The 17,814-nt window shown below is 39.7% G+C and overlaps 1 protein-coding gene across 1 annotated transcript; it reads right to left on the bottom strand.

Moving 5' to 3' along the window:
* Positions 1–380: 380 nt before the first annotated feature.
* LOC137261922 (hyalin-like) lies at positions 381–10,527 on the bottom strand. Its single transcript, XM_067799739.1, has 6 exons — positions 10,454–10,527; positions 10,010–10,107; positions 2,860–3,052; positions 2,161–2,367; positions 964–1,170; positions 381–609 (listed from the first exon to the last, which is right to left on the bottom strand). The coding sequence occupies exons 2-6, from the start codon at positions 10,088–10,090 to the stop codon at positions 602–604; spliced, it is 696 nt and encodes a 231-aa protein (XP_067655840.1). The 5' UTR covers positions 10,091–10,107; positions 10,454–10,527; the 3' UTR covers positions 381–601.
* Between the last annotated feature and the right edge of the window lie 7,287 nt (positions 10,528–17,814).

Here is a 17,814-nt window from a genome sequence, read left to right as displayed (position 1 = left end):
TTCGAAAGAAGTCAGTCACGTATGCCTGGTATAATACCTGGTTTGAAGGGAAAACACTGAGGGATGCATGGTGTCGTACATAGGTGTACATGTGTACGAAGAGGAAATGTTCACGGATATCCGGTATAATGCATAGGTGTACACGTGTTCGAAGTGGAATCACGTACGGATGCCTCTCTCAGTGATTCATAACCATGTACATAAAATTGTAAACGGCTTGGCATAATCCCGTGTTCCAGTATGCAACAAGAACGACAAGCAATGTTGAAAATTACTTGTGGAATCAAGTTCGGAACAAGTCCGTGCTTTCATCCAGTGATTAGAGAAAAACATAAAAATAGGATCGTTCATGCAATAAAATTTATTTCTGTACACTTGAACAAATCATGCACATAGCAAAGGGGGAGCCATTCGGTATTTTAGTATGTAAATGTCAGAAATCAAGCTGAATAACGTCCACGTGATCTCTGTGATGTTTGAGGATCATTTGGTGAGCTTGTTATGGTCACTGGTATTATGGTGACAGTTCCTCGTACAAAAGTGGGACAATTCGAGGGTTGCCATATGGTGCACGGTTTGTGTTGTGATGCGCAGGGGGGCTTTAGACATCTAAAAGAAAGAAATGTGTCAGCAATGCCTGGGAATGCTTCACGACTAAAAGCAACACACACACACACACACACACACACACACACACACACACACACACACACACACACACATGACACAGAGAGACACAGACACACACAGACACACAGACACTGATTGCCACTGACCTTCTGTAGATTCTCCCTGAATTAGGTTATAAACAATGATGTTCACAGCTTAGAGGATGGTTTTGTAAGTATTACAATGAAACAATCTGAACATCCCCAAAGGCAATGTAAAAATCACATGAAGCTGAAGCTGTTTGTTATATTATTACATCGGTAAACGACAGACTGGTGTATTTTGCAAACCTACCAGTTATAGTTACGGTGAATGAACATTCGATCATGGCCCTGTCCACGTCCTCCAAGATGACCACAGTCGTACCTATTGGAAATAAAGATCCAGACTTCTTGCTTGCCACGACATTGGGCGGCTGTTCCCAAGAGACAATATTCCCACTTTGTCCACTCTCCACAGTGTCTACTGTGTCATCGGGACAGTCGATTGTAGATTTCGGTTCTACAATGTAGAAATGAATATCGGGGCATATTAAATGCATCATATTTTGGGCGAATACTACAAATACATAACCCTTACTTTGGTGGGTCCCAGAACAAGGTCAAGATATTTCACTGTAGGTTGTTAAAAGGGGATACCTCATAATGTCACCGTAGCAGATTAAGGCTTTGTTTAAATTCAAGGATCGATTTCGATATTAGTCTCGTTTCTTTTAAATGTAGTTTCGTTGATACCTCTCGATACAGATATTAAAAGTCTCATGAGAAGAGGAACTGCTGTCAAACAAATTTACTGATGATTTCATTTTCTTCACTATTAGTATTAAGAATTTCATATAAACTGTTGCGTACCTTGCGATGAAATAAGTTAAAACCCGTACATATTCCCTGTTGTATAAATGTTAATGAGAATGAAATGTCGCTTTGAGTAGATATACATAAAATCGACCAAACTTGCTTTTCCAAATTTATACATCACACATGTCAAACCTACTCTTGATCCAAATAAAGAAATATGTCCACAATGCCTAGGAATGCTTCACGACTAAAAGCAACAACAATATATAATGATTATGACTAAATATTGAATATTAGTAAACCAAGCTCATATTTCAAACTTGAAACAAGACAAGTGGAGGTTGACTCACACACACACACACACACACACACACGCGCGCGCGCGCGCGCGCACGCACGCACGCACGCACACACACACGGATACACACAGACAAAGAGACACAGACACAGACAGACAGACACACACACACACACATACATACATACACACAAACACTGATTGCCATTGACCTTCTGTAGATTCTCCCTGAATTAGGTTATATACAATGATGTTCACAGCTTAGAGTGTTTATCAGTGTTACAGTGAAACATTTTGAACATCCCCAAAGACAATGTAAAAATCACATGAAGCTGAAGCTGTTTGCTATATTATTACATTCAATTTGGTAAACGACAGTGTATTTTACAAACCTACCAGTTATAGTTACGGTGAATGAACATTCGATCATGGCCCTGTCCACGTCCTCCAAGATGACCTCAGTCGTACCTATTGGAAATAAAGATCCAGACTTCTTGCTTGCCACGACATTGGGCGGCTGTTCCCAAGAGACAATATTCCCACTTTGTCCACTCTCCACAGTGTCTACTATGTCATCGGGACAGTCGATTGTAGATTTCGGTTCTACAATGTAGAAATGAATATCGGGGCATATTAAATGCATCATATTTTGGGCGAATACTACAAATACATAACCCTTACTTTGGTGGGTCCCAGAACAAGGTCAAGATATTTCACTGTAGGTTGTTAAAAGGGGATACCTCATAATGTCACCGTAGCAGATTAAGGCTTTGTTTAAATTCAAGGATCGATTTCGATATTAGTCTCGTTTCTTTTAAATGTAGTTTCGTTGATACCTCTCGATACAGATATTAACAGTCTCATGAGAAGACAAACGGCTGTCGAACAAATTTACTGATGATTTCATTTTCTTCACTATTAGTATTAAGAATTTAATATGAACTGTTGCGTACCTTGCGATGAAATAAGTTAAAACCCGTACATATTCCCTGTTGTATAAATGTTAATGAGAATGAAATGTCGCTTTGAGTAGATATACATAAAATCGACCAAACTTGCTTTTCCAAATTCATACATCACACATGTAAAACCTACTCTTGATCCAAAACCCCCCACGACAAACGTGGAGTACAGACGAGTTTCCTGGCCTGCACACTGCTCCCTCGAGCGCCAAGGTAACCGGATAACCTGCATGTAAATGGACTGTTCTGACATTGTCCTGGCACCGCTTATCTGCTTCGAATGTGTCGACCACCAGTATCTGACAGCCATGGGCACACGGAGAGGTCTGAAACATGAAGATATGGACAATGAAGAGACTGTACACATTGACATATGTCCATTGTGGAAGACAAGCGGATGTCATTATGAGATAAAATTTGATACATCAGTTACACAAAGTATTTGGTTCTGTCATATGCTTCCATGGTTTTATAGGAAGAATTGACGTACCTTATGATGTGCACCGTCAGTGGGAGTGAGTGAGTGAGTTAATATTTAACGTCACATCGGCAATATCTCAGCCATATCGTGACGAGAACGTTAAATACTGAAATGAAATATATGGATACTATAAAAACCTGTCAACGACGGACAGTAAAACAACTAGAATATCACAAATGGGATTAAAACTAGTGTGGAATGTTAAAACTAATATCACTATTCCGACAATACAACATAAAATCAGGCTATAGATTGCCAACAACTGAAGGTAGATCACCATACCAGGGGCCATGGGGACTTACAGTACCTTTGCTGCCTGCATGGACCCTAGTTGGATTTACATCATCCCCTCAGCTGTCAGCAATTTAGTCACATCTAGCCAAAAATTAAAAATACACATATACTACGATTAAGAACAGTGGAAAGTTTAAATTTACTGTGAATGCTTTTGGACTTACGTACCCTCTCAGGAGGACTATAATTTTACAATACTTCAACCCCCTTCGAGGGTACAGCCACCAACAATTCAAGTTACTAATCCAAACTTCCAGTAATTAAAATACATCTATTTACACAACATAACATTCAAAATTCAACCAAAAAATCAATCTCTTTTAAAAAACCAATAATTAAATATGAATTAACGCTAGTAAAAAGATCCTTCATTGTTTTAACTGTAAAATACTTATCCCTTGTGATGGAGAATTCAACACAGTCAAGCAGGATATGCTTGACCGTGGTTCTCTCATCACAAGGGATGCAAAACGGAGGATCCTCACCTTTCAACAGGTATGAATGGGTATATCTAGTGTGGCCAATACGACATCGTCGTACAATGACCTCTTCAAATCTGGATTGACAACCCAAGTAGGTGTAACCAACAAATGGTTTTATTGCATGTAATTTATTGACACCTACTTGGGTGTCCCACTGCTTCTGCATCAGATCACGGATGTAAGATCTAATGGTAGCTTTATATTCAGTATAGGGAATATGAAGTGGTGTAACAGATTTGTTTAGCGCTGCCTTAGCAGCAAGGTCAGACAAAGTATTACCAGAGATTCCAACATGGCTGGGTAACCAACAGAAGACAATGTCATATTGGCCAGTCGCAAGATAGTTATAAAGTTCAATAATTTCTATTAAAAGTGGATGTTTACATGCTAGGTGTTTAATAGCCTGAAGGCACGAAAGAGAGTCTGAATAGATTATGTACTGTTTGTGTTTAGGATGTCTTTGAATATATTTAAGAGCAGTTAATATGGCGTTTGCTTCTGCAGTAAAAATAGAGCTGTTATCTGGAATTCTAGAAGTTATTGTTCTGGATCCAATGACAGTGGCACAAGCTACTGCGCCACCGTTCTTGGAACCATCTGTAAATAAGGATTTGTAATTGCTATATTTAGTTTTTAATTGATTATATTCTTGTTTATATTGTAATTCATTAGTTTCTGATTTTTTAAATGAAGTTAATGTTAGGTCAACTTGTGGCCTAACCAACTGCCAAGGAGGAGAAGCAAGAAGACGGGAGGGAGCTATGTTTTCCAGCTCAATGGCGGCCGAAGAAAGAAAGGGTTTAATTCTGTGTCCTAGAGGTGGAACAAGAGAAGACCTCTTGTCGTACAAATTCTCATAAAGCGGACTGAACACACAGTTATAGGCAGGGTTAGATTTATTAGAATATAACTTAGTGATGTATTGTAAAGACAGTTTTATACGGCGTTGTGTAAGAGATGGTTCATCAGCCTCAACATAGAGACTGGCAACAGGTGAGGTTCTAAAAGAGCCAAGACAAAGTCTTAGACCTTGGTGGTGGACAGAATCTAATAGTTTAAGGTTGCTTTTACAGGCTCCACCATATACAATGGAGCCATAGTCAAGTTTAGATCGTACCAATGATCTGTATAAGTGAAGGAGGGTAACTTGATCCCCTCCCCACTTGGAATTTGAAACAACCTTTAACAAATCGAGTGCCTTCAGACATTTAGCTTTAAGGGATTTAATGTGTGGCAAGAAGGTTAAATGAGAATCGAAAATTAAACCCAGGAACTTGGCCTCCTTTACAACCTTGATGGGAGAGCCATTTAAAGATAGTTCAGGGTCCTTATGCGGCTTATATTTCCTACAAAAATGTATGCAATTAGTTTTGGATTTAGAAAATTTAAAGCCGTTTTCAAGGCACCATTTATTTATTTTATTTAAACAAAGTTGTAGCTGCCGTTCAATAGTACGCACATTTTTACCACGACAAGAAATGTTAAAATCAACCACAAAAAGTGATCCATCAATTGAATCATTTAAAACCTTGGATAAACTGTTGATTTTAATACTAGATAAAGTGACGGACAAAATACTGCCTTGAGGGACACCCTGATCCTGATTGTAATGATCAGACAGGGTTGAACCCACTCGTACTTGAAATTGCCTGTCTTTTAAAAACTCTGATATAAAAAGAGGCAAACGGCCTCTGAACCCAAAATCATGTAAATCCTTCAAAATGCCATGCTTCCAGGTCGTATCATAAGCTTTCTCGAGATCAAAGAAAATCGATACAGCGTGTTGTTTATTTACTATAGCATTTTTAACGAAGGATTCTAAACGTACCAAATGATCAATGGTACTACGATTTTTCCTGAAACCACACTGAATATTTGTGATCAGGTTATTGGTTTCAAGATACCAAGTTAATCTATTATTTACCATACGTTCCATGGTTTTACAGACACAACTGGTTAGAGATATCGGTCTGTAATTCGACGGATCTGTATGATCCCTGCCAGGTTTTGGTATTGGGACTACAATGGCATTACGCCATGAAGGGGGAAATTCCCCCGACGTCCATATTTGATCAAATATATCTAAAAGTGCCATTAGACATGGTTCAGGTAAGTGTTTCAGTAGCTGATAATGTATATTATCATCACCAGTTGCCGTGTCATGAGCTTGCTCAAGTGCAATATGTAGCTCATGTAAAGAAAACACTTCATTGTAGTCTTCACCATTATTTGAAGCGAAATTAAGTTTTGTCTTTTCCTGTTGTTTCTGGTATCTCTGAAACTCAGGAACATAATTTGTCGATGATGAATTTTTGGCAAGTGTTTCTCCAAGTTTATTTGCAATTTTAGGTGTGTCAGTAATTAAATTGTCATCATCTTTAAGATGGTGAACAGCAACTTTTGAACCTTTGCCTTTAATTCTTTGAACCATGTTCCATACCTTAAACATTGGCGTACGTGAGTTAATTTTGGAGACATAGTTCCTCCAAGATTGCCGTTTATTTTGTTTGAAAGTACGACGCGCCTTCGCATTGAGTATCTTAAATTTGTTTAAATTATGGACAGTTGGGTGACGACGGAAATAATTTTCTGCCTTTTTCCTCGCTTTCCTGGCTTGTCTACAATCTGTATTAAACCATGGTTTCCGTACATGTGGAGTTGTAGAGGACTTTGGTATACATTCATCAGCAATTTTATTTAAAACGTCAGAAAATAATTGAATAGGATCGGTTATATGACTGAAACATTCGGGTCTTAATTTAGATGCACATAAAGTTTGAAATAACGACCAGTCTGCCTTGGCAAAATTCCATCTGGTATATGATGGAGAGTCAGATGGAGTATTTTCTGATAATATAGTTGGAAAGTGGTCACTTCCACAGAGGTCATTGTGGACTGACCAATCAAATTCATTAAGTAGAGTAGAGTCTGCAAGAGACAAATCTAGACAAGAGTAGGTGCCAGTTGCAGGATGCAGATAAGTGCTTGAATCATCATTGTATATACACAAGTCATTATTGGCTATAAAATCTTCCAGTAGTTTACCTTTAGTGTTAGTGTTTGTACCACCCCAAATTGGGTTATGGCCATTGAGATCACCCATTATGATGCAAGGTTTAGGAAGTTGGTCATAGAGACCTTGTAGATCAGACTGCTGGAGTGCTGAAGAAGGCGGAATATACAGAGAGCATAGTGTAAAGGTAACATGAAGAGTTAGTCTCACTGCAGCAGCTTGGAGATTTGTTGTGAGTGCTACAGGACTATGGATAACATCCTGCTTTACAAGGATTGAAGACCCTCCTGTGGCCCTGTCACCCGGAGGTGACAAATAATTATATGAAACGAACTGACGTAAATCAAAAGCATCTGTCTGCTTCTAATAGGTTTCCTGCAGACAGAAGGCCGATGGTGCAAAATCCTGGATTAGTAGCTGTAACTCATTGAAATTGGTCCTTAACCCTCTACAATTCCACTGTACTACAGTTTTGGAACGGACTATCTTTTAGGGGCATTGATTGGGGATCTGCCCCGCACTTTTTTGGTGGGCGACAAGCTATGTGCCCTTTGATGGGTGTGTTCGGACACTTCCATGTCCTCAAGCGAACCATATTTATTATAAAGTTGAACACGATTTTCTGATCCTTTGGAGACTCTGCCACTCTGAAGTTTTTTAGAAAGATCTGGCCTTGGTTTGGGTTTACTTTTAACAACCTGTTTGACATTTGCACTGGACTGAGATGGTGCTATCTCCTGTGGTGTAGATGTGTCATGATTACTCAAAGACTCAGATTGGATTTGGGCTGAAACTGATGTTTGGGTGGATTGTTCCGGTGAAAACCTCTCGGGAGTATTAGTTTTCACCCATGTCAAGTCTGTTTGACAGGTTATTGATGTAGTTTTGACTTTGGATTGTTTTAGGGTTGAATCTGATAGTGGTCTAGTTACTGATGCATACGTTTCAGTTAGTTCTGGAGATTGTACAAGTTTTTTAGCTTCTGCAAAACTGATGTTTCTAGTAAATTTAATTTTGTTAATCTCCATCTGCTTTTTCCACATCGGGCACTCCTTGGAGGACGACGAGTGTGCTCCAAAGCAGTTGGCACACTTTCTAAAACTGCTCTCACAATCTTCCGTCACATGCGTCTTCTCACTGCAGTGACCGCACGTGACAGACAACGTACAGGTGTTCACACCGTGGCCAAACTTCTGACATTTGAAACACCTGAGAGGGTTGGGAATGTATGTTTCAACCCTGATATTGCAGTAGCCAGCCTTTATGGATTGAGGAGCAGTTGGAGAAGAAAACGAAAAGAGATACGTATTTGTTTGATGGATTTCTGAGTTTTTACGGGTGGTAAATCGTTTGACAAACATGACGCCTTGGTCTTTCATTTCGGTGGCTATATCCAGTTCAGTCATGTCAGAGAACAATCGATCCCGATCTCTTACAATACCTTTACTTGTGTTTAGAGTTCGGTGTGCAGAAACGGACACAGGTGTACCAACAAATGATTCAATGGAAAGGAGGTTGGATGCTTGCTGTCGTTTGCTACATTCAATTAACAAAGCACCTGAACGCAAGCGTCTAATGTTTTTCACGTCTCCTGCAATGCCTTGAATGCCTTTAGAAACCGCAAACGGATTTAATTTCAACGGTGTTTTATCAATAGTTTCAATCACTAGAAACCGTGACCAGTAATCAATAGATTGTGAAGGTCGCTGTTCATCATCGTTGTCAAGTGGACGTTTAGTTTTTTTTGAGGGAGTTTCGTAAGCCATGGTGAATAAGTCATTTTTCATCATCCGAGCTCCCCACCCACCACGGAGTATCACAAGGACAATGCTAAAAACAAGCGGATCTCCAGCTTGAAGCACCAAGGATACCCGGATGATATACTCCAGCAGAAAAATTAAAGAATTATTCCACCAGATTGGCCCATGAGCCACCGCCTTCTGGGTATAAGCATTAGACTCTAGGCAAAGTTCATAACATCAGTTTTCAAATCTAAAATGTTTTGTTAGAGAAAAGCCAAGACCAAAATTGAAACAAACACAAAATCAAATTTGTGCAATTACATGAATAATCCCCGCACAGGGCTTGGCATGACCAGCCGATTGGTCGAACCGGGCCCATTCGACTACCCGTCTAGGCGAAGTCAGGGCCAAAGTGGTGTATTGAGCAACAGGAACACGATTGCAGGTCCCTATTGCCCTCAACCACCAGGATCCCCTCCTCCGCCGACACAGGGCCGCAACCCACGGCAAACGGGTTGGTGGACCAAATATCCCCCCGGGTCCACTACGGGGGTGTCGGCGAGCTCTTCGCGTTACCCAGCACCCACCACGAGGAGGTGGCTCGCCACGGGTGCCACCGTCAGTGGGAAAGACAATGGGAGGTGACAATTAGTAAATGTGCGAACAGGTGTGTATGTGAGTGTGAATGAGTTGTACATCGCAACTATTACTCGCTCACTATATGCATATATACATATACATAGGGAAAAAAGTTAAATAGATAAAATGTCGTGTCAGTACTAAGCAATTGAAATATCACTGACTATATATTCAAGAACAGTCTTTGGGCAGTATTTGCCCTGAATGGTCGTGGAAACCGAGATTACCCATGAATCAGTTTCAACGCCTGGGTCGCAGAAGAGAGGCTGTCATCTGGGCAAATGGAGGATATACACGTTATTGACAGTAATTTGTTGTAGACACCAAATGTGAGTTGGTGACAAATGCCATCACCACGTGGTCACCAATTGATATGTCAGCTCCACAGTTTCAGACCGCTTTCACTTTGATGAAAATTTAGTCGTTAATTGACCTAAAAGCAATAAAAATATTGTAAAGCAATCAGTTCAGGTGTTCTTGTATTCGCAAATGTCTGCTCTGTTATTGCCTGTTTGGGTCTCTTACGTTTCACATACCATATTCACTCGATAGGCGTTTACGTCCACCTCAACATCTGAAACACTAGGCGGTCCTTAACTTTTTTCCCAATGTATATTTGATTAATTAGGTACCTGAGTTACATCCGAGTTTGACGGGGCACTTGCGACGAATCCCCAAATTGGAATGAGGGCTATTGCCACATGGAATTTCATTTTTTTATTCACAGACACTGGAAAGAAATATATGATTATACATGGCATATCTGAACACATTTAACTCATGCCAAAATCCTTGATATATTATGTCGTTCATTTTAGGTAAAAAGCCTAGTTATGCCCATTCCCTTCATGTCACAAGGACTCTTATAAACGAAAGAAATTCGTACCTTCAAATAACGTAGAATATCTGATATTTGTTCAGTTAATGACCGGCATCATGCGTTGTCTTAATCTTTGAAATTGAAATTTATATAAGGAAACTTATTTTGTGGAAATAATTCTAACAAATTGTATCATCGACGGTATTACTCAGCAAATATAACTCCAAGTATGAGCAGGTAAATGAAACCAACTCACCTATTCCTTGCACTTGTGTGAGAAGTCTAGGATTGATTTTGGAAAAACGGGGCTGCACATTTATACTTGCGCCCCACCCGCCGATCGTATGTACAATATAGATCAACTGCTTGACAATAGTCACATGTATCCAATCACTTCGAATGACGTTTTTGAAGAAAAGTGCAAACGTGGCACTATTTTTCGCGTGATCATACAAAGATAAATTATTCAGCACTGTGATGAGAAACCATGATTAAAAGGTTTTAAAACATTGATAGTGAAGTCTAGACAAATTAGTGGACCAAGCCTGTCATAATCCTTATAGGTTTACACAGATGAGGTGTGGCTGTCTTCCGACACATGGAAAGGCAGAATTCAAGTACATTCCAAACACTAAATTACCGGTTAATGAAGATGATAGTAATAAAGAACAGCATTATATTACAAACAATAATGCTAGCTCAGAATCCAAGTCGACGCTCTTTGGCGTTCTATTATCATCACCCGGCATGTAAAGCTGTGTGTGTGTGTGTGTGTGTGTGTGTGTGTGTGTGTGTGTGTGTGTGTGTGTTTGTGTGTGTGTGTGTTGTGTGTGTGTGTTGTGTTGTGTGTGTGTGTTTAGTCTGTTTGTCCGTCCGTCCGTAATCATTTTGTTTCCGGAGCATAACTCGAAAACCGTTCAATAATTTTAGTCCAAAAATGGATGATATAATAAACTGAACCTATGGTTGTGCCTTTTGCTATTTAAGAGGTTTAGCATATTTATTGGTTTTTTTGTTTGTTTGTTTTTGTTTTTCCATGGAACGTTTTGGCCTTTATCTAATAGCGGGGTGGGCTTCGTTCTCGGATCATAACCCAAAACCGTTTAATATTTTTACTGCAAAACGTGATAGATATATCAGTCACAACCTTTATTGTTCTCGATAGAAATGTTCGGCAGACCCAAAAGTGGTGGCTTTTGCTATTGGCAGTCTTTTTGTGATATATCCTTTTTCTGGATTTCCATGGAAACTATTCGGACTTAGTCTAAAAATGGAGGGATGTGCTTCGTTTCCGGAGCAGTGCTCGAAAACTTCGTAATATCTGTCATCAAAACTTGGCAGATATGTGAGGCAGACGCCAAAGTCGTGCCTTTTGCTATTTACAGATTTTTGTCATTTATAGTTTTTGCTAGCTTCAAATATGGAAAGATGGGCTTCGTTTCCGGAGCACAACTCGAAAACCTCTAAATATATTTTGGCAGATCTGAGCAAATAAGTGGCCTAGACCTTAAAGTGGTGCCTTTTGCTATTGACAGATTTTTGGCATTTCCATTTTTCTGGGTGTACATGGAAACGATTCGTACATATTCTCAAAAGAGACGGATAGGTTTCGTTTCCGGAACACAACTTGAAAACTCTTTGATATCTTTCAACAGATCTTGGCAGATATACGAGACAGATCTTGAAGTGGTGCCTTTAGCTGTTTACAGATATATGGCATTTATATTTTTGATGATGTCAAACTATTCAAACGTAATCAGAAAGACAAGTAATTGTCAGATGATTTGTCCTTTCAAATATGTGGCGGTCGGAGGGATAGGTGATCTTCTGATAACTCTGACGGAATTGTACTTTCAAAGCAGCTACTAAGAGTATTGGTCCGTACATCCGCTTCTCAGGTACTCATTTTAATGAGCAAGGTGGACTGAATGCAGGGTGGACTGAATGCAATGTGGACGAAGTACCTTGCCCAGGGACATAGCACAGAATGAGGCCTAGGTCATAAATCTTTGGTGTCTCCACCGGAATTCAAGCCCAGGCATGTGGCGTCAGAGGTTAGCCACTACAACAGTGTGCTCCACACACTGCACACTGATGACCCACTGCAAAAAACTATTGATGCAGACACAAAACAGTCACAATGAAAGCATTTTTTCTTTTGAACTCCAGATTTGAAACAGGTTTCAGAGATAATTTAAACTGATGTATAAGTAGACTTTGAAGAGCACCACTTCTGAAATGAGTGCCCGTTGTCTTCAAAATATATTCTTCCCCAAAAGTAGGGGAACTGTACTTTCAATGTACGCTTGTCGAAATTGGGTGATATATGGGATTGAATCAATGTTGATACAATAATAATGGATGATTTGAGAATGCATCACCACATGGATTTCATTCAAAGCAAAGCTGTCCGTTCAGATATCCCCCTTGTTTGGTGACAGGAGTATGACATAAACATTTCTGGTTTGCAATTTTCAGTCGGTAGTGTGTGATTTGATCCTGAAAACCCTGACCAGGCACAGATGCAAGAAAAGTATCGGAAATATGGTCTACAGTGATTTATCGACCTGCCTGAAAAACGTGAAGATTCATAATGACACCCCATGCACGTGTAGGAGGGTCCCACGTTGTGCACGTGCTTCCCATGCATTGTGTATGCGTGAGGTGATAACGTGACATGATGCTGCATACACAAGATGAATGTCACTGTTACGTTCCTCAATGGGTTTTCTTTCTACAAGACTTCAAACTTCAGGTTCCCTACCCTTTCTGAAGAGTATATGTAGAGAAAGGATTGATGGGTATTATTATAAGGCACATGTTTATTCGAGTGGTACATTCCAGGGTCTCGTCAGCCCTTTCAGAACCGTCATTCATGGGCAGATAACATATACATTGCCTAGCAGGAATAATAAACTTATGTAATTTTGAGCTCTGTCATTTACGAAAAGACCACCGAGTCGTGTACTGCATGGCAGTCACAAAATTCTGGACAACAGACCAGCTGTGCAATACACCAGCACAAGTCAACACGCGATATAGATTTCACAAACGTCCATTACGCTGTGCACCCAACGTCGGACTGAAATCACGTAGGACGTCGTGTATACGTGACTATGAGTTGTTTTAAGTTCTAACTGGTTGTTTTCAATAGATACAGTATGGTTCAAAATTATTGAGAATAGCTAAAGCATTTCATATTATTAAACGAGAACAAATCAGATAAAATTGAATGTATTGTGAAAGTGAACTGACCTTTTCATGTTGTGTAGGTAACAATTTAATATTTTATCAAGTCTCCTTGAGCTTCACGGCACAGTCTAAGACGGGTAGGCATACTTCCTATCAGAGAGGTTAGTGTCTCGTGAGTTATGCTGTCCCAGTATCGGACCACTTCTCTCTTCATGTCTTCAATTTTTGTCAACCCCTTTTGATTCACACATTCCTTCATCATCCCCCAAATGTTCTCAATGGGATTTAAGTCAGGACTATATGCAGGAAATGGTAATGCAGTCACATTTTTCTCCTGAAACCACTGCTTGGCATGTTTTGCGGTGTGTTTAGGATCATTATCTTGCTGCAAAATCCAGTCATTTCCATAAAACACATGTGCACTTGGAAGGGGAAAATTATCTAATATGTTAGTGTAGCGTTGACTTGTCAGATTTCCCTCAAACACACACAGCGGGGTCGTTCCTAATAAGGATATCCCTCCCCATACATGAAACTTTGGGCTGTATTTAGGTCGTCGATACAACGGTGCTGACGCAGACTTTGTCCATATTTTCACATTATTGGGATATACCCATATTGAGCTTTCATCAGTAAAAATCACATTTTCCCAGTCAAAGTTTTCATGTGCCAAACACCACTCAACACGCCTGTCTTTATGTTCTTGTTTCATGAGAGGAGAAGGAATTCCAGTCTTTTTCTCCCATCCAAGATCAATCAAATTTCTTCTAACTGTAGATTTTGATACAACTGTTGATCCCCTTTCTATCATTTCATACCTGATGTTGGAGATGCTTGCCCTTTGCTTTTTAGACGCTAAAATTCCAAGCCGGACGCGATCTGAGAAGTCCAATTTTCTGGGTCTCCCTGCTCCTTTCTGGTGCCCAAAATCCTTTCCCCCTTTAAAATTCTTCCTAATCCTATACACAGTAGAAAGAGGAGTTCCTGTTCTCGCTGCTAATGTATTTACATCATCAATTCCTTGATTACACAACTCAAAAATCAACCTTCTTTTATCTTCAACAGACATTGTTGACAGTGCTGAGGAAAATGACGTCTGTTACAAATTCAGGGGAGGTAACTCTAATTGTACTATACTCAGTAGGCCAAGATGAGTTACCTCCCTTATACCATTACTTAGTTTTAAGTATCAGTGAATCAGTTGAGGTGTTAGGATAGCTCAAAGTAAGAAGAAAAATTCTCAATAATTATGAACCAGACTATATATACAACATTAAGGGACGACGTGAGTCATTCATCAGATACAGTGTAACGACTGGCGAAGAAATCATGACAGCTGAAGTGATTACACGATGCCATTTAGAAAGTGGTCAAATGCAAGCACCTAATCGCCAGCACACAAAATCAGCCGCCTAGCTTGACTCTGAGGGTGCGGGTTCGAATCCCGGATGGGACTCAACCAAAACAGTACTAGAATTTGTACTTTACTAAGAAAGTGAAATAAAAAATATGACATATTTTGCATGACAGCTGAAGGTTAGCGTAGCATTTTAATGTCCCTTTACAGAATTGTGGAAGGTAATCTGAAAAAGCTACATTTCTGCAGCAAGTGGTTGTTACTGTGATAGTGTTATCAGAATGCTTGTAGCTGGAACATGTTTGAAAATATCATTTCTAAATGCACGCACAAAGGTGAGTGATGAAGAATTAGTGATAGAAATTGTACTTTAAGAACTGCTTCAAGACAGTGGGTTGATTCTGAGAAATATGTTCATAATAGTACATAATAAGACTGAAACAAACGTATATAACAGGAGCAGTACAAACACCACGAAGCATCATGGAGCATAATGTCAACATGCAACGTTTAATAAGGTGAAGTCACGTTTTCACAGTGCACTTCTCTAAAAATATGCTATGAATTTCTCTCAAGCTAGTGTGAAAAGCTCCACTCGCAGATCTGTCATCTCTACATGTATTGTCATTCAATAATCCCTGCGATGCTGAGCGTTTCAATATATTTTTTACTAAACAGTTCGTGTGACGGCGCGTTTTTAGCAATCGCTGGTTTGTGAAGGCGCAGATTTAAAATATTATATATAAACTCACACAAAAGCTATATACGTTGATTCCAACTTCTGTCCTGGAGTTAAAAGGTTTATATATGGGAATAAATATACACGTACTTTTTTCTTCAAGTTTAGTGATGTTTCTGTCTGCACTTTAATGCTGTCTATTTAGTTGGACAGCTACGTTGTTTCGAATATAAGTGCCGAGGGTCTTACTTGCAATACGTCGCTTAGATATTTAACTGGTTATGACGTGAACCATGGTTGTGGGTAAAATTCCCATACCCCATGATTACACATCTTGTGTATATGGATCGTGGTTTCAGGATATAATGAAGATCCGTGACATGACATTGGACCCTAAGATTCTATTCTCAGGTCTCATTTATTTTCCAGCTGCAATTTTCGTTTTAACAGGACAGATTTCTAATACATATTTTGATATTTTAGCCCCAAAAGTTCGACCCCTGAAGGTCTGGGGTAGAACAGACCTTCACCACCCATGTTTGCCATAACAGGCTACTATGCTTGTCGTACGAGGCGACTAGCAGGGTGGTGTGGTCACATTCGGTGATTTGAATGACACATGTAATCGGTTCCCATTTGCGCATATCGACGCTCATGCTGTTGATCACTGGACTGTCTGGTCCAGACTCGATTATTTACAGACCGCAGCCATATAGGTGGTATATTGCGGAGTGCGGCGTAAAAATAAACTCACTGACTCTTGGCTAACTCCTTGAAACCATACGTGAAAACAAGCTTCCACATTTTATTACAAAGTCACTGGAATATTTTGGAAAGAATCTGTATAGAATTGATAGAAACTGACAAAACATGACATACAGATACTGTTGAAGATTCCGCGTGAGAAACAGTCATATGTTGGGAGTATCTGACGGGATTAACCTGTCTTTACATGCAGCACAGCCCTGTGACCATCTGATGATGATTTGGAGATTTTACGTGCACTTTGCGATATGATGCCTATATCACACACGTCATCTTTACCTGCAGCACAACCCCTGTTGATATTTGTCCTGGAAGTGTCCGTTTTGTGTTTAAGGACCACCACAGGTGAGGATTCTGTACACATACATTTAACCATGTCCTATTTTCACCGAAAATGAGCGTGTCACATAAGTAAAATCATGCTGTTGCATTCGTTATAGGTAGGGGCGTAGCCATCACCATTAAAACGTAAGGGCTGACACATGATTGTTGCGATGGATTTGGGCGAGCCGTCAGTACTATTTAAATATAACGCCTTGCAACCTATCGGGTCTCCACGAACAAATGGCTTGCTACGCGCCTATAGGTTGTCCGATCAGATCGAAAATCGAAACGTCATAACCTCTATTGAACAAGTTACAGTTAAAGGGACACTGATGCGGAGCGAATAATGTTTCTCGCCAACGGTCTAATAACGAAATCAAACTGCCAATTGGTCAGCGCCCTCGCCCTCGACCGTGACGGAAAAAGGGACTGGGCTCCTGTCAGTATTAGCAGAATTTCTTCACCTAAACAGTCAAGAGGCCGGATGCCCATCATATGCCATTATTTAAAAATATCCATGGTATTCTTTGTCTGATCGTAACAAAATATCCCAGCATTGTAGTTTTTCAGATGCTTGGATGGTATAGTGACTGATCCAATTTGATCCTATTTCTGTGTTTTTAACCTCGATATTTAATCATGTTACGTGAAAATATGATGTCTACAGGCACGTAGCAAGCCATATGTTTCAGTCCGAAAGATTGCAAAGCTTCATATGTAGTCAGCTTTGAGTTGTGATAGCAAATATCATACGTAAATTTTGGTAGCTACGGTAGCTACCCTGGTTTATTATTTATCATCATAAAAACACACAGTTGATTTATTTGACTTCGCAAACTAAAACAGATGACTTTGTCTTTGGTACAGAAATCTTGAAATTTTCTTACGTAAAAGAAATTACACCTATTTACCCAAGTACACAGCAAATGCCTGTATGTATTCCTTATGTAACGAAGTTCCGTTGGTATCCTCAAAAAAGTTTCGGCCCATAAGTGTTTTCAGGCTGCATGCGACACAGAGATTACATCTTTCTTGCTTTAACTCGCGTTGGATGGTGTAAACCTACACGTGTTATTTGTCATCATTTGCTGAATGGTCAGTTAATGAATTTATAAGAGGTATAATTAGTAGTGACAACACGTTACTCAACAAAGGTTGAACTTCCCATTTGGCATTTCTCCTGTCTGGAGTAAATACTAGTACTCAACATCATAAATTAAGGTCTGTAATGGCAAATGTATTGTATGTTATGTAATATGTGCATGTAAGTGATGCAAGAGGGTTTATCAGCTGAGTTACA

The sequence above is a fragment of the Haliotis asinina genome, chromosome 14, assembly GCF_037392515.1.
Source record: "Haliotis asinina isolate JCU_RB_2024 chromosome 14, JCU_Hal_asi_v2, whole genome shotgun sequence".
In the NCBI taxonomy this organism is placed as follows: Eukaryota; Metazoa; Mollusca; class Gastropoda; order Lepetellida; family Haliotidae; genus Haliotis; species Haliotis asinina.
This window is presented reverse-complemented; position numbering and strand designations above follow the sequence as displayed.

Bases quoted from the DNA above. Each gene is read 5' to 3' on its own strand.
- LOC137261922 (XM_067799739.1), bottom strand. From the start codon at position 10,090: ATGAAATTCCATGTGGCAATAGCCCTCATTCCAATTTGGGGATTCGTC. The intron at 3,053-10,009 runs GTACCTAATTAA...TTCATGTTTCAG, and splicing joins CAAACTCGGATGTAACTCAG to ACCTCTCCGTGTGCCCATGG. The intron at 1,171-2,160 runs GTAGGTTTGTAA...TCTACATTGTAG, and splicing joins ATTCACCGTAACTATAACTG to AACCGAAATCTACAATCGAC.